Source organism: Vulpes vulpes, chromosome 14, assembly GCF_048418805.1.
Source record: "Vulpes vulpes isolate BD-2025 chromosome 14, VulVul3, whole genome shotgun sequence".
Taxonomy (NCBI): Eukaryota; Metazoa; Chordata; class Mammalia; order Carnivora; family Canidae; genus Vulpes; species Vulpes vulpes.
In genome coordinates, this window is record NC_132793.1 from 90,181,504 (window position 1) to 90,203,196 (window position 21,693).

Below are 21,693 nucleotides of genomic sequence, written 5' to 3' on the forward strand. Positions count from 1 at the left end.
GAAAAAAAAAATTACTAGGATTTCATTTTATTGTCAAGAAAACCATAACTGAAGCTAGTTAATCCCTTGTGAAATGTCTGCCTTTGAGTGTTCTTCTTTCTTCTGACAATAAAATAACCCTTTGTGATTTCTTTGGGCTAATTCAGAGCTTTCTTCCTCTGTGTAAAAGGTTTTACAAGCCATTTTTTAAAAGTCTCTTAAAGCACAGTTGAACTCTGCACACAAGATTGAAACATTTAATTTTCTCTAAAGAGGCAATCCCCCAATTGGCCCCCCTGGGCTGGAATCACCGAGGTTGAGTTTTCTGCAAACCAGGCTTTGAGCTCAGGCTTTCTCATCTCCTCCAGCATGTCCTGGATGATGACTTGCAGGGCTTTTCCCAGCACACTGGCTGGGAGCCAATGGGATAACGGAGGCACGTGGATGAGTGCCGCACGCCCATTTCCAAGATGCAAAGACAGGTAGTAGGTGTACTCGCAGACATATCTGCAACCACACGAAATGCCATGTTGTTACTCCCTGGGACAACCTCTAACCCCAGAAAAATATAAGGGGACAATGCAGCACCCCCAAGGCACGAGGAAGTCACACCGCCACCCAGGGAGACAGGTTTTGCTGCTCTGCCTCTGAATGACCCCTTTGCTGGGAATGAGCCAGGAAGAGACTGATTCTTGGTCTCATGGTCCCACAACCAGCAAGTGGCGGGGCCTGGGAAGGGACCCGATTTTCAAGCAACCACTCCAATACACCTTTACACCCCGAACCCCCCTCATTCATGTCTACTGAGTCCCTGTACAGTGATTCGCTGCATATTCATTCTTTGGGGGGGGGGGGGAGAAAAACTACCTACTGGGGGTCAGAGTTTAGAGACCAAGGCGAATTTATCTCTACGTGGGGCTCAAGCGGAACAGTGAACTCACACCCGGGCCCAATAAAGAGAAACAAAGCATCCGCAAAACGCTGGTGGCCCTCGAAACACGCCTCCACGCACCGGAGGCCCGGGCGGGGCGGGGCGGCCTGGGGGCCCCGGGGCGGAGACCCGGGCGCGGGGACGTGGCGCACGTGGGCAGCAGCTGCCCCGGGGCGGCAAGTGCCCAGCCAGGCGGCACAGGGCGGCCTCCGCGACAGACGCGGCCGTCCCCGGCCCCACGACCGGACGCCCGCGGGACGTACCTGCCAGCGTCTCCAGAAACGGCCACGGCCACGCCCTCCGGGGCCGCACGCTTGCTCGCCGCCCCCGCGATGACCCCGGACGCGACCACTTCCGGGCCACCCGGAAGGCACTCCCCGCGCGCCGGCCGGAAGCCCCGGACGTCGGCGTCCCGGTAGCCGTGGTTCTTGGCGCGCCGCTCCAGGAGGATGGCCTTGGCCGAGGCGTCCAGGCCCACGTGCACCGCGAGCTGCGCCAGTAGACGCGGCAGCGGGGGGTTAGGGAAACCGAGGCCGGCGCTGCTCCCGGGCTGTGGCCGCAGGGCCAAGCCCAGCTCGGGGGCGCCTGGGGGCTCAGGGGCCGAGTGTGGGCCTCGGCGCCCCGGGGTCCACCCCCCCAGGCGGGCTCCCCGGGGAGCCTGCTTCTTCCGCGGCCTGCGTCTGCCTCGCTCTGTGCCTCTCATGAGTGAGTAAACAAAATCTGTTTGTTTTTAAGGCCCAGATCTGGCACACAAGCTGCAGGCTTCCCCGCTGACCTCCCCTCATGAATGTGCCGGAATGGAAAACAGCTGGAGAGAGACCCGCGTGGCATTTACTGGGACTCCTTTTATCCGGCAGATACTCTTGCAGGGCGGTGCTCACCCCTTGCTTTCCCGGGGGGTCCCCGGCAGCTAAGACTAGCACCGGAGGAGCTTAGCATTTCGGGGGAATCTTCCATCTCTTCTATGAAACTCTAATAAAGGAGTTAGTAACAATGTGATAGAATATTGTTAGGATTTTGAGAGCTGATTATTATTTTTCCTCCTTGGGAAAATAGCCACAGAGCGTTTTATCAAAACACCTAGGACGGTTGTCTTAATGGTTTGGCGGTGTGTGTTGTGTTAACCGCATCATCCGGCCTTCCTCCTTCGTGGATATTTGTACCAGTTTTTAAAATAATGACTCTGTTTGGATTTAAAAAAAAAAAAAAAAAAAAGCCAGGTGTGATGAAGATGGGACCTCTCCCGATGGGCCATCCTCCCAGCCGCTCTTCCAGGCCCCACAAGTCCTAGTCTCTAGCTTCACCTCAGAGCCGACCTGCCCTGTCTGAGCAGGGCTGGGAAATAACCCAAGGGCCTAGCCGTTGGGTGGAAACTATCTTTGAGTCCTGGCAAGGAATAGAGTTTCCATGGATTTTCCTCCTTTTCGCTCTCCCAAATCTTCTTCCAAGATCCACTCTGAATTTTAACTTAGACTTTTACAAACAGACCCAGAACCTTAGAAAAGTGGCTGGGACCGTACTGGTGGGGACATGGGGGCTGGGTGCACCTCAGTCAGCAACCCTAGGTCCAGGGTCCAGAGGTTCACAGGCCCTGTAGCTCCACCACGGCATCACCCCTCACCCCACCCCACCCCCAGCCTCAGGGCCTTCCCCGCCATCATTTACTTGTGGTTGAAGATCCTCCCAGATTCTGGTGACCCTCTGCTTCACCTCCCTGTAATCTACAGGCAGTTGAAGAATCCGCAGCTCCACCTCCATGCCGCTGTTCAGGCCCAGCTTGGACAGCTCCTGCAGAAAGAAACAGGTAGACTCACCTTTCTTTTTTCTTTTCTTTTCTTTTCTTTTCTTTTCTTTTCTTTTCTTTTCTTTTCTTTTCTTTTCTTTTTTCTTTTCTCTTCTTTCTTTTTTCTTTTTTCTTTTCTTTCTTTTCTTTCTTTTTTCTTTTTCTTTTCTCTTTCTCTCTTTCTTTTTCTTTCTTTTTCTTCTTTTTTCTCTAAGACTTTATTTATTCATGAAAGACCCAGAGAGAGAGGCAGAGACACAGGCAGAGGGAGAAGCAGGCTCCCTGCGGGGAGCCCGATACAGTACTCGATTCTGGAACTCTGGGATCACACCCTGAGCTGAAGGCAGATGTCCAATCACTGAGCCACCCCGGCATCCCTAGACTCACCCTTCCTGGACTCTTCCTGGGAGAGTCCCTGAAAAGCTAACCCTGGACTCACTCACTCTGTGCCCAGGAGCCTTCTGTGGGCCTTGACCCTGCCCTCAAGGAGCTCACATGGCTGCTGCTGTGAGGGGCCAGCAGGAGACACAGTTCTTGCCTCTCAAGGTCCTGGAAAGCCCGTCCCATTGAGATGTGGGTACACCTGAGGCATATCTGACCTAGCCTGCTAGAACATTGTCTGCAAAAGGGAGGCAGGGGAGATGTAGAGAGCAGATGGGAGCAAGCCAGATGAAGAAGCAGGGGAAGGGGGTGCCGGGCAGGGACTTCAGAGACACAGGGGAGCACGAGGGCGAGTCTTTGGGAAAATGGTGTGACTTGGCGCTGGGCAGTGGGCGTGGGGCAGTGGAAGCCTTCTTCCGTGTGTCCTGCACCTCCAAGGACAGGATGCTTAGCACCCCTGGACTCAGCTGAGCATTAACTGCCTGTAGCACCACCAGCATTTTGACAAGTAACCTACCAACACCAAGGGTGTATCGGGGAGCACTACACATGGGGAAAGATGGGAACAGCAGCTAGAAAAGTCTGTGAGAGCCAGATTGAGTGCTCAGCTAGAGGCTGGACTTTAGCTAAAGCAGAAGGGAGCCAGCAAAGGATTGTGCACAGGGAACTAATGGGTCAGAGCTGCCTCCTAAGAGGATAGAGGTGGGAGTGGGCTTGCTGGTATCACAAGGACTTTGGATCTGTGTGTCTGGAGCTCACAGAGAGGATCCTGGGAAGACAGCGGCATGTCAGGACTGCAAAAACATGGGTCTAGGTGAGATCTGGATGGAGTAGGGTGGGGTGACAGGGTGGCAGAGAGAGGAAAGCAGGGCTGTGGAGAAAAGGTCAAGGGAGCAAGACCCTCCTTCACAGGTGGGAGTCTGGAAGGAAGAAAGCCAGGGAGTGAGATGTTCGGCATGTGCTGGTCCCCATTGGGAAACATTAAATCAGGAACCTAGAGGCCCAGTCCTTTCCCTGCTCCAGGAGCCGTGCTTGTCACCAGGATGGTTTGGGATTAGCACCTCTGTTTTCTCTGACTCCCTTCCCTGGCACTTCAGGACATCCAGGAGTGTGCATCCTTGGATGGAGGCTACAGCCGGGGTTGTCAGGCCTGCCCAAAAGGTCACAGGCAGGACATCCCAGGGCCCTGCCCTCGGCTTCAGAGGGGACAGGCAGGGACAATGTGCCCCCTGCGGGTCTGCCTCTGCTGCATTGGGGGGGTGGGCACTTCTGGCCGACTTTCTCGTGTCTGGGTCAGTCCTCAACCAGCTCAGCCTTCCTGAGGGGCTCTGCTCCAAACCCAGTTCCCTCACCTGGCTCCAGTTTTGTTCTCTTCCAAAAGTAAGCACCTAGATTACATCCCCATTTGGGGCCTGAAGGGGGAATTCCTTTGCCTGACTCTGGTGGTGGGAGGTGGGGAGGAGGGCCAGTGGCCTGGACGGCTGTGGAGGAAACAGGCCAAGCCTCCACGTGGACAATGCAAGGGCCAGACACACCAAGGGGGTTCCAACTCCTGTGTCCCCACCTTGCCCCTTCCTGTGGGGAATGAGTGAGACAAGGAGCAGGGAGGCTCCAGAGGCCCGGCCCCTCCGGCTGCTCCCAGTGCAGGAAGCAAGGCCTGTAAGGCATCACTCTTAGGCATCTTTGCCTTTGTCTTGACAGTGAGGAGGCCATGACTGGGCCCAGGCTGCTTCTCCGATCCCAAACATCTGCGAAGAACTAGTTTCTTCTACTTGGTGGGGTCCTTACGGGGTCTGACTCTGAGCAAAGGCTGCAGAGGAGCTCCAGAACCAAATGGAATTGCCTGGGAATCTGCTTTCAGAGCTGTCCACTGAGAAGCTGCTCAGTCATCAGTGGAAACATCAATGACTTACGCTCACTAAGCCTGCAAAGGTGCTACGGCCGGAGAGGTGGGCACATCCACCCTGAGCCAGGCAGGCCCAGTCGGCCCAGCAGCCACTGGTGAGCGCCTCCTCTTCACAGAGGAATGCAGGTGGCTCCGCCTCTGGGTTGGCATGTATAAGCCCAGGCCAAAGCAGGCCACAGGGGGAAGTGGGGGGGGGGGCTCTTTTTTTTCCCTACCTTGGCTTTTTTTTTGCCACCAAGAAAGTTGAGAGGGGAGGAGAGAGAAAGCAAACCCCTGGACATTTTATAGGTGTCCCAGCCGCTGCCTGGGTTCGGGACCAGCTTTTGGGGGGCTCCCTTGCATGAGTTTCCTGTGGCTGTCACAACAAAGTGGGTGGCTGAGGACCACACTTGATTATCCAAGCCTGGAGGAAAGAAGTCCAAAATCAAGGTGTCGGCAGGCACACACTCCCTCTGAACCTGTAGCCTCACCTGCTCCTTCCAGCTCCCGAGAGCCACAGGCAGCCCTGGGCTCCTGCAGGGTCTCTGCAGGCCTTCCTGTCATCTTCCCTCTGGGTGAGTCTGTCTCTGAGTCCAGGTTCCCCATTTTATAAGGATGCTTGACCCCTAACACTGTCTGAGGCTGTGCTTCGCAGAGGGTCATGGCATCACTCCTGCCAAAGTAGAAAGTGCAGGGAAGCCAAACTAGCCTCCTCGGAATTCACAGAGCCAGCGTGGGATGGACGGCATTCCACATGTGACTTGACACCTCTGTTGTTTTTGTTCTGGTTTGCTTTTTAAAGATTTTATTGGGTCGCCTGGGTGGCTCAGCCAGTTAAGCATCTGCCTTCGGCTCAGGTCATGATCTCGGGTCCGGGGATGGAGCCCTGCATCCCTGCATCGGGCTCCCTGCTCAGTAGGGAGCCTGCTTCTCCCTCTGCCACTCGCCCTCCTCATGGTCGCTTGCGCTCTCTCTCTCTCTCTCTCTCTCTCTCAAAATAAATAAATGAAGAAGAGGAGGAAGAAGAAGAGGAGGAGGAGGAAGAAGAGCAAGCAGAGCCTTTCTTTCTCTGCCAGATGAGGACACAGCCAGAAGGTGGCCACCTGCAAGCCAGGTAGACGGTTCTCACCAGAAACCAAATCTGCCAGCACCTTGATCTCAGGCTTCCAGCCTCTAGAACTGTGAGAAATAAATGTCTGCTGTTTAAACCACCCAGGCTATGAAATTTTGTTATGGCAGCTCGAGCAGACTGATAGAGGGGCTTCAGGTCAGTAAGGAGATGGGGCCTAGCGGAGTCTCAGATGCTTGCCCACTCATCCATCCAGCTCTTTATGGAGCTTGAAAGTGCCACACACAGCCTGGGACTGCAGTCAGAATCTGATTTGGGATATTGAGGAACTTTTTCTAACTTGAAATTATGGAGAGAGTCTCCAGGTACTCATGTGGACAATCAGCTCACTCTCTCATTCCCTCCCTCTCTCTCTCTCTCTCTCTCTCTCTCTCTCTCACACACACACACACACACAAACACACACACACACACACACACACACACACTTTGGTGTCCTGGGCCACCTACACAGTGCCCATGGCAGACAAAGGAATTTTACCAAATATAAGCCAACTTGATGATCGTCACCACCCTCAGCCTAGAACAAGTAGGGTGCGGGGCAGAAGGGGGGTGGCCAACTACAGTGCCACAGGGAAGGGCATGGGCTTTGGGGTCAGGAAGACGCTGGTTTGAGACCTGGCTCTGCCAACCTCACTGGGTGAACTCAGGCATGTTATTTAGCCTTCGTGCGACTCAGTTTAATTCTCTGTGAAATGGGGAGAATGAAAAGTCGGAAGAGTTTTCATGACTATTGAATGAGAGAGGGTTCCCCCAAAAGTGCCCAGCACAGTGCCTGGCACATAGTCAGGGCTTTATATGAGGGATCAATGCTTATAATTAATCCATATTAATTTGAGAAAGTCATGCAAGGATTTATTGAAAGTGACATTTAGTAGAATTTGATGAGCCTGGGGCCTGTCAGAAGTGGTGAGTGGAACATTCTGCATAAGCAGAAGGCAGGCCTTCTTTCTGCCGAGAAGGGCTGGTTGCTTTAGCACACAGAGCGTAGGTTCTGTGCAAACGTGGAGGGAGCCAGGGGTTTGTGCCTCCCGGACTGGCACACTTTCTCAGCTAGAAGTGCAGAGTGTTTGTGCTTCTGGAGGGCAGGGACAGAGCCTGGTATAACCACCCTGACCACGGTAGAGTCCAGGGTGCTGTGCTAGCTCGAGGAATGACAAGGCCCCATGGGACGCTGAGCGCCCATGCAGAGCCTATAACCCCTCAAAAAAACCCTGAATCCCACCAGTTGCAAAGGTCCTGGGGAAGCAGGGAGCCCGCCTTCTGTCTCCTCCTACTTTTTTCTGTCTCCTTGCAGCCTGAAATCTGGTCACCAGGAACACATGGCAGTTTAACAAAGGGAAATGAAAGGAAGGAAAAAAGACACCAGTTGCTCTCTGAATTTTTTTCAAATCCACGGAGGCTGTGGCACCAACTGGTGTTGTAAAACACTTGCTGTTTTTCCAAAATGTGATGCTTCCCCTATCAGATGAAAGTTCGGGACTAAGACCAGCCAGCAAGAATGCATTTCTTCGTTCAGTCATTCAGGCTGCAGGGCTGCCTGTCCTCTGCTCAGGGCTTGGCATGCCTCAGAGGGTCACATTCTTAGAGGAGTTTCCAACTAGAAATGGGAAGTGATGACAGGATCCTGGTGGGAAGGCCTGGGTTGGCCTCCCACCCTGGGCTGCAGAAGCCCCGGGGTAAGAGAGAAGGAGCCCAAACTCTGCTTCTTCCACTCCCAACTGTGTGAGTTTGGCCAAGTCATTGAAACTCGCTGAGCCTCAGTTTCCCCAGCTATCAGCCACAGTAAAACAGGACCTCCTTCATATGGGTTGCTGTAAAGGTTAAACTGTGCACAGGGGGTTGCCGTCTAAGAGGGCTGCATGGAAGAGGGGCCTCTGCCCAGGGCTTGGAGGATTAGCAGGAGAGTGCCAGGGAAAGCAAGAGGGAAGCTTGGAGATGTGTGCAGACACTCCTCTCTTCCTTCCTCCCTCCCTCCCTCCCCTCTTCCTCCCTCTCTCCCTCCCTTTGCAGTGAATTTATTGACACAGGAAAACCCCTGAGAAGGAATAAGTTAAAAAAAAATCAGGATCTCAGACTATTTCCTGGAGTCATTCATGGAAATGAAAACATACTGAAATGGGTATCCCTTGAGGGAAGAGTTGGGGTGATTCTTCTTTTATTATTATTGCAGTGTGACATATGTAGGAGCAATTCTCAACTCTTTCTATACTCTTTATAAGATTTTTACAAGGCATGTGTATACTATTTTTCTGGTTCTAAAAGCTTAAAAAAAATAGTGCACTATTCAGACTAGCTGCTCCTGAAGAATGCTTGCTGTGTAGGGCACTAAGCCCAGCAACTCCCCACAACCCTCCTGATGAAGTGCTAACAATGCCCCTATTTTACAGATAAAGAAACTGAGGCCCAGAGAGGATATGTTTAAAAGAAGGCACCAGGACTGCTGGGTGGCTCAGCGGTTGAGCATCTGCCTTCAGTTCAGGGCGTGATCCTGGGGTCCTGGGATGGAGTCCTCCGTCGGGCTCCCTGCAGGGAGCCTGCTTCTCCCTCTGCCTGTGTCTCTGCCTCTCTCTGTGTGTCTCATGAATAAATAAGTAAAATCTTCAAAAATAAAAATAAAAATAAATAAAGGTGGGAGGAATTCCAAGAAGTAGCCACAAAGGACATGTTATCATAATAGTGAGGTCAACTGTTTAAGTAATTTAGGAAATCATAAGTGATTTGGGAAATCTGGGGGTTCTATTTAAAGGTCACTCTCTGGACACCTGGGTGGCTCAGTCGGCTAAGCGTCTGCCTTTGGCTTAGGTCATGATCTGAGGGTTCTGGCATCTGGGATGGAGTCCCACATGGAGGGGGGGTGGTTCCTGCTCCACGAGGAGTCTGCTCCTCCCTCTCCCTCTGCCTGCTGTTTCTCCTGCTTGTGCTCTCTTGCTCTCTCTCTCAAATAAATAGATAAAATATTTAAATAAAATTTAAAAGATCACGCTTTTTCTTTTTTTTTTTTAATCACACTTTTTTTTAACAATGCCAAGTTCCCTTCTCCATATGACAACTGTCTCAGCATACTCCCAATATCCTTTGAGTCATTCCTCCACACTCATGGGTCATGGTCTGAAAAATCCAGTAATAAAAAACAGAGACCCTATAATCCCCAAACCTCTATCTAGAGCAGCTGTCTCCAAGTATTTTGATCATGTGCCCCATTAGTAAAAAATTTTAGTGTGCATACATAGGCACATATACACATACACAAACACTATCATTAGCTGATGATGTCTTGACATCTCGAGGCATGATACATCCTTCAAGTAGGTTTCATTATTCCTAAGTGGATTCAAATCTATATTTTCAATGGTTTTCTTAATTCCTCCTCTTTTGGCGAGGAGGCAATTTCTTATCAGATGGTCATTGTTTTTATGTAAAGACTTTAGCTGGCAAAGAGCTCGTTGGAACGGTAGGAAGAGTATCACTCAGTTTCTTTCACAGGTTTGCATTAATAATATTGTCTTTTATTTGGGGGGTTTTGTAGATTATATTTGAGAGTTCCTTGTCTATAATTTAAAGATTAGGTTAGGGGCACCCAAATGGCTCAGTCGGACACTCATGATCATGGGATTGTGAGATTGAGCCTCTCATCAGGCTACAAACTAGGCATGAAGCTTGCTTAAGATTCTCTCTCCCTATCCCTCTGCCCCTCCCCCCAATCGCTCTCTCAAGTGCATGCACCCACCCCAAGAATATATAAATAACAATTTTTTTTAAATAAAGATTAATTAAAACCAGGTAACATAATCCTGAAACCCACTAACTGAGCTGAAATACTTGTAATAAATTAAAGTGAATCCGAGAGTGAGAGCCTCTGTATCACCAGTGGCATTCCTTGCCCCAAGGGTGACACACTCCTTTGGCCCTCTGAAAAAATGTATTATTTTACATTTTGCATCATGTTATGCAGTGTTACAATTCATTTCCCTGCATACATACAAATCAAGGCCAGCATCAGTCTAGCTATGAAATACTGATCAAGGCTAATTTCTTTATTATTTTCATAAACTGAAAACATAAAAAATTCACACCTGTTAGGATGGCCACTATGGAAAAAAAAAGAAAAGAAAATAACAGGTGTTGGTGAGTATGTGGAGAAACTGGAACCCTTGTGCACTGTTGGTGGGAATGCAAAATGGTGCAGCTGCTGCGGACAACAGCATGGAAGTTCCTCAATATATTAAATATAGAATTACCATATGATCCAACAATCCTATTTCTGGGTATATATTCAAAAGAATTGAAAGCTGGCTCTCAAAGAGATATTTGCACACCTATGCTCATTGCAGCATTATTCACCATGGCCAAAAGGTGGAAGTAACTCAAATGTCCATCAATGGATGGACGGATGAACAAAATGTGACATATGCTAACAAAAGAATTTTTAAAGATTTTATTTATTTATTCATGAGAGACAAGATTATATTTATTTATTCATGTCTCTGCCATAGGCAAAGGGAGATGCAGGCTCCCTGTGGGGAGCCCAGTTGGGGATTCAGTCCCAGGACCCCAGGGTCATGACCTGAGCTGAAGGCAGATGCTCAACCACTGAGTCACCCAGGCATCCCTAACAAAAGAATATTATTTGTCCTCAAGGAGGAAGGAAGGAAATTCTGACACATGCTACAACCTGGATGAACTTTGAAGATGTTACGCTAAGTGAAATCAGCTGGTCACAAAAAGACAAATCTCATGTGCCTCCACTTATATGTGGGACCTAAAAGTAAGATGGTGGTCCCCAGGTGTGGGTGGCGGGGGAAATGGGAAGTTGTTTTCGAGGAGTATTGAGTTTTACTTCTTGAGATCTGTTGCATAACAATATGAATATACATAATAAACACTACGGAACTATACCCTTAAAAATGGTGGAGAAGATAAATTTTATATTTTATATCACAATTTTTTAAAAACATGGAAATGGAAATCCTAATGTCTTCCTCCTAAACCCCAGTGGATCACCTTGCAAACCCTACTATGGAAATGAGCTTGGATCCTCAAGTGGTGTTGATGTAGCAAGTATTGGAATTACCCTGGGGGGGGGGGGGCTGCATCCCTCTGCTTAGGAGCTGGAAAGTAAAGGGTTGTCTCAGCAGGCCTGAGCTGCTCAAACCTACATATTTCCAAGAAAGACCTATCTTTGGGAACGGCCCTTGGCTGGCTCCTGGGAGAAGAGCTCTGAGTTCTTGGGATGTTCTCCCTGGTAGAGTGGCTTTGTATCCCTGAGGCATTGGGTCACCTCCTATTACCTTGACTAGAGTCTCTGCTAACAGCATGATTTGTTTCTACTCTGAAGTTTGACTCACTGAGGTCAGCCAGTGAGGGGGCGAGGGCACTGCATGCCTATATGACCGACCCCCCAATAAAAACCCAGACTCAGATAAGCTTCCTGGATTGAAAACACTGCACACTTGTTGTCATAGGTCCTGCTGGGAGAGTAACACCTACCCCTAGTACTCCACTGGGAGACAATGCTTAGAAGCTTGTGCCTGATCTCTCCAGGTCTTTGCTCCATGCCTCTTTCCCTTTGCAGATTTTAATCTCGATCATTGTACTGTAGTAAACCATAACTGTGAGTATAGCTGCTTTTCTGGGTCCTAATTCAGGTTTATCACAGAGCCTCAGTGTGATCTTGGGGACCACCTGACACAGAGGCCTCTCAGGGTCTCTTGTGTCCTGACCTGTCTTTAAAATCATCTCTCCTTTCTTTTTTCCTTCTAGCCTTTGGTCTAAACAGGAAAGAAGACAATTTTCTTGGTTTTCATTCATTCATTCATTTTCTCAGTATTTTTTGAGCCCTTCCTTCCACCAGCTATTGTGCTGCCTTGTTTCTACCACGAATAGGAAGTCCTCACAGAGAGTAAATGTCCTCAGAGCAAGTAGAGGGTGGGTAGGAGAGGCCAAGACCAAATAGGAGGACATCATACATTGTAGGAGTTGAGAGAAGAAGTGTGGGGCCAGGTGGGTTCAGGTTCAATTCCAGATGTGCCCCCTCAGGCATCAGCTCAAGCACTTGACCTTGGCAAGTGACTTAGAATCTAGGATCCTTGGATGCCTTATCTGTAAAACTGAGCCTTTACCCTTGCATTGGCTCTTTGCAGTGATGCTGCCCCCTAAGGGGGTGTGTGACACATGCAGAGTGTTTTCAGTGTTTGGGGGAAAGCTACTGGCCATGTCCAGGAGGTCAAGATGTTAAATACTACTGAAAGCACATTTTACTTTATCCCACACTCTGTATACAGTGGTCTAATAATAATAATAATAACCCTACTACCAACATTATAATCACTGAAAAGTTGAAGATAATCTTTGTTTTGTTTTTGTTTTTATCCTCAAATCGCTATGTTTCAAAACCACTCTCTCAGGGCATCTGGATTGCTCAGTGGTTGAGTGTCTGCCTTCAGCTCAGGTCGTGATCCCAGAGTCCTGGGATCAAGTCCCCCATTGGGTTCCCCGCAGGGAACCAACCTGCTTCTCCCTCTGCCTACGTCTCTGCTTCTCTCTGTGTCTCTCGTGAATAAATAAAATCTTTAAAAAAAAAAAGACCAAACCACTCTCTCTGGGTGATCATGTCACTAACTAGGTATACTTTTAGGCTTAATAAGTCGATTTGCTTTTAATTTCTATGGACTGCTCTTTTTTACAAACTTAATTTTGTTTAATTAGTATGTACAATATTCTACATGGTTCCAAAGTTAAATCCACAAAACAAGCTTTATTCAGAGAAATCTAGTCCCTTCCCTTCTCCTCCATAGGAAATCACTTTTTAATTTTATGATTTATATTTCAATCTTTTTATCATCATAAACAAAGAAGGGACATTTATCCAGTACCCCTCCATTCTTAAATATACTTTCCCCATATTTGTGCATATGTCTTTTCTTATATCTGCCAGTGTATCTTTGGGAGAGCTTCCTAGGAATTTGCTGGATTATGGGATATAAGCATATGTCACTTTGTCATGTAGTGCCAAATTCCCCTCCACTGGGATTGTACCATGTTGCATTCCCACTAGTAAAGCATGACAATGCCCATCAGCTTCACAGCCTTGCATAGTAGTTGTCATACTTTTGGATTTTTGCCAACCTTATCTTAGTGTAGTTTTAATTTACTTTTCTCTTATGAACAAGATGGAGCATAATATCACATGGTTAAGAGCCATTTGTATTCCTTTCTCTGTAAAATGTCCTTTCATATCTTTGGCCCATTTCTCCATAGCATTATTCACCACTTTTTTTTTTCTATTCATAAAAGCTCTTTATATATTAGGGATATTCCATTTTATTTTTAAAAGACTTTTAATTTATTTATTCATGACAGACACAGAGAGAGGGGCAGAGATACAGGCAGAGGGAAAAAAAGGATCCCTGTGGGGAGCCCAATGCAGGACTCGATCCCAGGACCCCGGGACCACACCCTGAGCCAAAGGCAGATGCTCAACCACTGAGCCACCCAGGCGTCCCAGGATATTGCATTTTAACTTAGAATTGTCTCAGCTGCATTTGGCCTGTGAGGACCAGACAGCACTGAGGGGGTTAGAGAAAGGATGGGAGGCAACCATCCCCTCTGGGTAGCCAAAGAATAACAGCGCAGAGTCTGCCACATGCCCAGAGCTGGCCAGAAAGGAAAGTCAGTAGAGATTGCCACTGGACTTGGATGAATGAATCTCCAGTGGTTTTGTCCCAAGAATAGCGCCACGCCCTCAAGGGCTGTCTACAGCGCCCCCCTCAGCTCCAGGGAGGTCCCAGCCCCCATCTGGCAGCCCAGACAGATTTAGGCTTCTGGGTACCACTCTGGGGGGCCTCTGGAGGCCCCAGGTCTTCTCGGCAGCCAGGAGCCGAGGCTTAACCAGACCATCAACACGGTTCACAAAGCGAGGTCAAGGGTGTTCGGGAGAGCTGCTCAGGCTAGAAGGGCTGCAGTTCGTGCTCCTGATGCCCGCTGGGCTGCTGTGGGGGTCAGAGTCAGGAGCGGGGTACTTTAGTTTCATAGCCCTGGCAAGAGAGCCTTTTAACAAAATGAATTGCTCTCTGAGTATCAATTTGCCTCCAGACTTTCTGAGTCTGGAACTCAGAAAGTTTCTCAACTGGAACTTTGCCTCTGCAGCAGAATGGAAACGCACCCTCATTCCGTTCATGTGACTTTTTTCTAATGAGTGACCCAGCAGAACAATTAACCCAAAGTAATCTTATCCCAGAAGAGCATTCCTCTGGCCTGTCTGGCTTCTAATTGGCTGGAAGCTTGTAACCAAAGGAACCTGGGTTTGGCAAGTTGAGGTACAAGCGGGCGTCCTCTTCCTGGCTTGGGTACTGTGGCCCTGGGTTGCCATCCCCAGATTTCCAGCAGGTGCTCTTCCTCCTGGAACACTTCCTGGAGCAGCTTTTCCTTGTCACTCAGGTCCTAGCTGAAATGTCACCTCCTTCGAGAGGCCTTCCTGGCCCACTTCTGCTAGAGGAGCTCCCCAGGCACACACACCCTCACTGTGTCACCCTGGATTAATTCTTGGTGGCCATCAGCAGTCACTGATATCATCCTGATTAGATTTTACTTCTTTCTGGTCTGTTCTCCACCACAGGAGGCTGGCATCACCAGAGTGGAGGCTCAGGCTCTGGAAACAGGACCCGGCATGCAGCAGATGTGTGCCAGATGTGAAATCAAGCAGGGAGTGACCAGCCTGTCACTGAACTGTGTCCCCACAGATCCCCAGTGGTGGGGTTCTTCACTGGGATTCCAGGATCATTCCAAACAAAACACAATTCTGCCTACTTAGGCTTCCAGAATTTTATCAAACAATGTTTCCAACCACCTACATCTGAAGGTTTGAGTGTCAAAGTGCCTTGTGGGGCACACACACAAAAGGAAACCAGAAGTCTTTGTCATCCAAATGAGCAAGGGGGGGCATGTTCATATTTACTTTTATTTTCAGTTTATCTTCCAAAATCGAGTGTGGAGGGGTATTTTGACCCCATGATCTATTTATTGGTCACGATAAGAGTCAAACCATGTCACTTGAGGTTCACAATTGTAAGAAACTTGGGAGAGTTTTCCAAACATACAGATGTACTCTATTATTATCAGGATTATTTTCAGTTTCTACAAAGTGACCAGTCAAGAAACGCAAAGGAATTGAGTTGATGACACTTCTCCACTCCTTTCACTGACCTTTGTCTTGATTTAAGAGTGCTGGTTTAATAGGGTTTATATTAACAATGTGACACTAGTCAAAGTAGCAAAGGTTTTGAAAATCCTCACACCCCATGCTGGAGTGTGTACAAATTGACACACATGCGTATTCTCTCTCTACTACTGAAAGGGGGAGTTGGTATATCTCTTCTGAGAGGTAATATTGTTTCATGTGGTAGAGTAGCTCCAGGATGTCCTCCAGTATGGACTGAATATTTGCGTCCCTCAAAATGCATATGTTGAAGCCCTAATTCCCAATGTGATGGTATTTAGAGGTGGGGCCTTTGAGGGACAATTAGGTTTAGATGGGGTCGTGAGGGTGGAGCCCCCATAATGGGATTAATGGCCCTTTAAAAGGCATGGTGAGAACTCTGCAGACATGAAAGAAAGTCCATGTGCGGTCATAAGCAGAAAGTGGGCCCCCATCAAAAAACCAATCTGACTGGTGCCCTGATCTTGGACTTCCAACCCCCAGTACTGTGAGGAATAAATGTTTGTTGTTTAAGCTCCCAGTCTATGGTATCCTATTACAGCAGCCCAAGCCGACTAAAACTGCTGCCAGTGAAGTGTTCTAATATTCACACCCTGGTGTAATCTCCTCCCATAATGGGTCTGAGCTGGCCTGTGACTCACTTTAACCAAGAGAATTTAGTCAGGCTGGGGCCTACAGCTTCGGTGTCTGGCTACCTTGCCCAAGTGACCTCATGTGGCGAGGACAGAGGTCCTGTGGTCCCAGCACCCCAGTCAAGCCTCCATCTTGCTGCAGCCTCCATCTGAACACAATCACATGAGAGATCCAAGCAAGATCAGTAGAAGAACCGCCCTGCTCAACCCACTTGTCCCACAGCACTGGGAGAGATAACAAAGTGGTACTTGGTTGACACCACTAAGTCTTGGGGTGGTTTGATGTTGAGTAATACCAAGCCGACATAGAGCATGACAGTAAAGATAGGGAGAGCTCACACAATACTATTTTGTTAGGTGGTACATTACAATCTCTTTTCCTCTGTCCTTCCTCGTGGTCTTTGAAGGTCTTGTGTAACTACTCATTTGGAATTGGGAAAAAGAACAACATGTGTTAAAAGCAAGGTGTATGTGTTTTGCTTCCTTAGGAATGTAGCGTTTCTTTAACAATGATAATCCTCCAAATATATTAATTTTGCTCCTGGGCAGTCCCTGTGGCTCAGCGGTTTAGCGCCAACTTCAGCCCAGGGCATGATCCTGGAGACCCGGGATCGAGTCCCATGTCAGGCTCCCTGCATGGAGCCTGCTTCTCCCTCTGCCTGTGTCTCTGCCTCTCTCTCTCTCTCTGTCTCATGAATAAATAAACTCTTTAAAAAAATTTTTGCTCCTACCATGTTCTAAGCCTGTGCTAGGTGCTTGTGAAAACCTGGAGTCCAGGACAGACCACAGAGAAGGGCAGATACCAGGAACAGTGTATCAGGGGAGGGGAAGCAGCCAAGTTCAGTAGCAAATGTGAGCTGAAATAAAGATTTATGGTGAAAGAAGCCAGACACAAATAGACAGATATTGTACGATTCCACTTATATGAGGTAAGTTAGAATAGTCAAATTCATAGAGAAGGAAAGTGGAATGGTGATTACCAGGGGCTTGGGGGAGAGGGGAGATGGCGATTTGTGGTTTAAAGGTGACAGAGTTTCTGTTTGGGATGATGGAAAGTTTTGGAGATGGATGGTGGTAATGGTTGCACAATGATATGAATGTACTTAATGCCATCAACCTGTATACTTCAGAGGATTAAATGGTAAATCTATTATTATGCATATTTTGCATAGTTTAAAAAAATTTATGGCCTTGCCATCATGCTCCACCAGCAACATTTAGCCTGGTTGGAAGCACAGTCTGAAGGAAGACTGAATTCTCAGTGACTTAGCTCAGGCTGACGCCTCCGTCTTTTAGACAGGGTTAAAAATTATGTAGGGATTTAAAAATATATTTATTTATTTGAGAGAGAAAGAGAGAGTATGAGTAATCAGAGGGAGAGACAGAGGAAGGAGAGGAGAACCTCAAGCAGACTCCCCACTGAGCATGGAGCCCATCTCGGGGCTCAATGCCAGGACCCCGAGATCACCACCTGAGTCAAAATCAAGAGACAGCCACTCAATAAACTGAGCCATCCAGGTGCCCCTGCTATGTGGAAATTTTAACAAAACCTACTCTTTTCCATACCTGGAAGCCTTCCAGCATTTTATGATATCAAGATATAGAACTCATCTTCTCAGATGAGAGCATGAGAGTCTGAAAGGTAACAGTGAGCTGCTGGTTTACTGAAAGTGTCTCAGAGGGATCCTAAAGAGAAGTTCTTGTGGACGGCAGTTACTCCCACTTGAAGGCTGTTTGCAAACCCAAGGCCATCAAAATGTGGATGTCTCCCCAGGAACAGGGGAAGAGGCAGGGACAGGGGAGACTAGACTTTTCTGGAGGCGGGAGTTGGGGGATGGTGAGCCAGTTGGAAATGGGTCTTACTAAGGAAAGCTCATGAATGTTTATTTGATGTGTACGAGCTAAACTAAGACTTTACAGGTTATTAGTTATTTGGCTGAATGCTCAAATTCAAGCCAACACACGGAGAAGGAAGGAGGACCTGGTTGACCTGAGCCTCATCTGTACAATGGCAACAATAACCATATGGTATCCATCGCAAAGATTATTAAGGACCCCAGAGAGGTCAAGCAAACTGGCAAAAAAGGAGGCTTTAGTGACTGATGGGAGAAATCTGAGTGTGGAACTAGGGCTGGAAACCAGGCAGTGGTAAATGAACTTTTAAATTAATAGAAATCATTCTCTCTCTCTCCCTCCTCCTCTCTCTCTCTCTCTTTTTCCTTGATCAGTCTGCCTAGAGGTTTATCAGTTTTATTGATTTTTCTAGAAAACCCAGTTTTTGGTTTCTTTGATTTTCATTTTTAGGATTCTGTTCATTTTCACTGATTTCTGCTTTGATCTTATTCTCTCCTTTCTTCTCTTTAGTTCAGGTTTAATTTGCACTTCTTTTTCTAGTTTCTTGCAGTAGAAACTGAAGTCATGATTTGAGACCTTTCTTTTTTTTTATGATTTTATTTATTAATTCATGAGAGAGGCAGAGACATAGGCAGAGGGAGAAGCAGCCTCCTTGCAGGGAGCCTGATGCAGGACTGGATCCCAGGACCTTGGGATCACAACCTGAGCCAAAGGCATTCAAGCACTGAGCCACCAAAGTGCCCTGAGACCTTTCTTCTTTACTAGCATTGTTCAGTGCTACAAATTTCCCTCCAAGATCTGCATTAGCAGCATGCCATGAGTTTTTTATACACTCTGCTTTAATTTTCATTCATTTCCAAAGACTTTCTAACATCTCTTCTCACTTCTTCTTTGAACCATGGCTTGCGTGCTTACGTATTTATTTATTTAAATATTTTAAATATTTTATTTATTTATTCATGAGAGACACAGAAAGAGAGGCAGAGACATAGGCAGAGGAAGAAGCAGGCTCCAAGGAGCAGCTCGGAGGGGCTCGGGCGGCGTCTACGTGGAGGGGGCTGCCCGGCTGGCAGCGCGAATCCAACAGCGCAGGCCCCGGAGCACAGGGCGCCAGGACACAGCCCAGGATCCGGCCTCCCCCGGGACAGGCAGAGGCCGGGAGGGCCCAGGACAGCAAGGACGCTCCTGCCCGGAGCTGAGCAGATCAGCGGCCCCGCCCCAGAGCATCCAGACCCTGCAGACCGAGAGCTCCAGAGTTACTGTGGGGGCTGACTCCAGGGCTGCAGAGCTGGCCCCTCCCCCAGAAGACCAACTAGAGGAACAAGTTCCAGGGGAAGTCAAGGGACTTAAAGTATACAGAAACAGAAGATACTCCCCCGTGTTTTTTGTTTTGTTTTGTTTTGTTTTGTTTTGTTTTTTGCTTTTTGATTTCTGTTTGCTTCCCCCCACCCTTTTTTCCCCTTTCTTTCTTTTTCTTCTTTTTTTTCTTCCTTTTTTATTTTTTCTTTTTCTCTTTTCTTTCCTTCTTTCTCCCCTCTCTTTTTCTCCTTTTCCCAATACAACTTGTTTTTGGCCACTCTGCACTGAGCAAAATGACTAGAAGGAAAACCTCACCTCAAAAGAAAGAAACAGAAACAGTCCTCTCTCCCACAGAGTTACAAAATCTGGATTACAATTCAATGTCAGAAAGCCAATTCAGAAGCACTATTATACAGCTACTGGTGGCTCTAGAAAGAAGCATAAAGGACTCAAGAGACTTCATGACTGCAGAATTTAGATCTAATCAGGCAGAAATTAAAAATCAATGGAATGAGATGCAATCCAAACTAGAAGTCCTAATGACGAAGGTTAACGAGGTGGAAGAACAAGTGAGTGACATAGAAGACAAGTTGATGGCAAAGAGGGAAACTGAGGAAAAAAGAGACAAACAATTAAAAGACCATGCAGACAGATTAAGGGAAATAAATGACAGCCTGAGGAAGAAAAACCTACGTTTAATTGGGGTTCCCGAGGGCGCCGAAAGGGCCAGAGGGCCAGAATATGTATTTGAACAAATCCTAGCTGAAAACTTTCCTAATCTGGGAAGGGAAACAGGCATTCAGATCCAGGAAATAGAGAGATCCCCCTCTAAAATAAATAAAAACCGTTCAACACCTCGACATTTAATAGGTAACCTTGCAAATTCCAAAGATAAAGAGAAGATCCTTAAAGCAGCAAGAGACAAGAAATCCCTGACTTTTATGGGGAGGAGTGTTAGGGTAACAGCAGACCTCTCCACAGAGACCTGGCAGGCCAGAAAGGGCTGGCAGGATATATTCAGGGTCCTAAATGAGAAGAACATGCAACCAAGAATACTTTATCCAGCAAGGCTCTCATTCAGAATGGAAGGAGAGATAAAGAGCTTCCAAGACAGGCAGGAACTGAAAATATGTGACCTCCAAACCAGCTCTGCAAGAAATTTTAAGGGGGACTCTTAAAATTCCCCTTTAAGAAGAAGTTCAGTGGAACAATCCACAAAAACAAGGACTGAATAGATATCATGATGACACTAAACTCATATCTCTCAATTGTAACTCTGAACGTGAACGGCTTAATGACCCCATCAAAAGGCGCAGGGTTTCAGACTGGATAAAAAAGCAGGACCCATCTATTTGCTGTCTACAAGAGACTCATTTTAGACAGAAGGACACCTACAGCCTGAAAATAAAAGGTTGGAGAACCATTTACCATTCAAATGGTCCTCAAAAGAAAGCAGGGGTTGCCATCCTTATATCAGATAAACTAAAATTTACCCCGAAGACTGTAGTGAGAGATGAAGAGGGACACTATCTCATACTTAAAGGATCTATCCAACAAGAGGACTTAACAATCCTCGATATATATGCCCCGAATGTGGGAGCTGCCAAATATATAAACCAACAAATAACCAAAGTGAAGAAATACTTAGATAATAATACACTTATACTTGGTGACTTCAATCTAGCTCTTTCTATACTCAATAGGTCTTCTAAGCACAACATCTCCAAAGAAACAAGAGCTTTAAATGATACACAGGACCAGATGGATTTCACAGATATCTACAGAACTTTACATCCAAACTCGACTGAATACACATTCTTCTCAAGTGCACATGGAACTTTCTCCAGAATAGACCACATACTGGGTCACAAATCGGGTATGAACTGATACCAAAAGATTGGGATCGTCCCCTGCATATTCTCAGACCATAATGCCTTGAAATTAGAGCTAAATCACAACAAGAAGTTTGGAAGGACCTCAAACACGTGGAGATTAAGGACCATCCTGCTAAAGGATGAAAGGGTCAACCAGGAAAATAAGGAAGAATTAAAAAGATTCAGGGAAACTAATGAGAATGAAGACACAACCATTCAAAATCTTTGGGATGCAGCAAAAGCAGTCCTGAGGGGGAAATACATCACAATACAAACATCCATTCAAAAACTGGAAAGAACTCAAATACAAAAGCTAACCTTACACATAAAGGAGCTAGAGAAAAAACAGCAAATAGATCCTACACCCAGCAGAAGAAGAGAGTTCGAATCAATAAAGATTCGAGCAGAACTCAACGAAATCGAGACCAGAAGAGAACTGTGGAACAGATCAACAGAACCAGGAGTTGGTTCTTTGAAAGAATTTATAAGATAGATAAACCATTAGCCAGCCTTAGTAAAAAGAAGAGAGAGAAGACTCAAATTAATAAAAGCATGAATGAGAAAGGAGAGATCACTACCAACACCAAGGAAATACAAACGATTTTAAAAACATATTATGAACAGCTCTACGCCAATAAATCAGGCAATCTAGAAGAAATGGACGCATTCCTGGAAAGCCACAAACTACCAAAACTGGAACAGGAAGAAATAGAAAACCTGAACAGGCCA

At 47.3% G+C, this 21,693-nt stretch overlaps 1 protein-coding gene across 6 annotated transcripts in view; it reads right to left on the reverse strand.

Moving 5' to 3' along the window:
* Positions 1-222: 222 nt before the first annotated feature.
* The window catches only part of PGPEP1L (pyroglutamyl-peptidase I like), a 53,678-nt gene continuing 32,207 nt past the window's right edge, over positions 223-21,693 (reverse strand). For all 6 annotated transcript variants that reach the window (XM_072737192.1, XM_072737190.1, XM_072737188.1 and 3 more), the window contains 3 exons: positions 2,576-2,698; positions 1,174-1,400; positions 223-486 (listed from right to left, as the gene is read on the reverse strand). In XM_072737192.1, the coding sequence (XP_072593293.1) occupies positions 237-486; positions 1,174-1,400; positions 2,576-2,668 (570 nt within the window). In that variant the 5' untranslated portion in view covers positions 2,669-2,698 and the 3' untranslated portion in view covers positions 223-236. The remainder of the gene's footprint in view (positions 487-1,173; positions 1,401-2,575; positions 2,699-21,693) is intronic.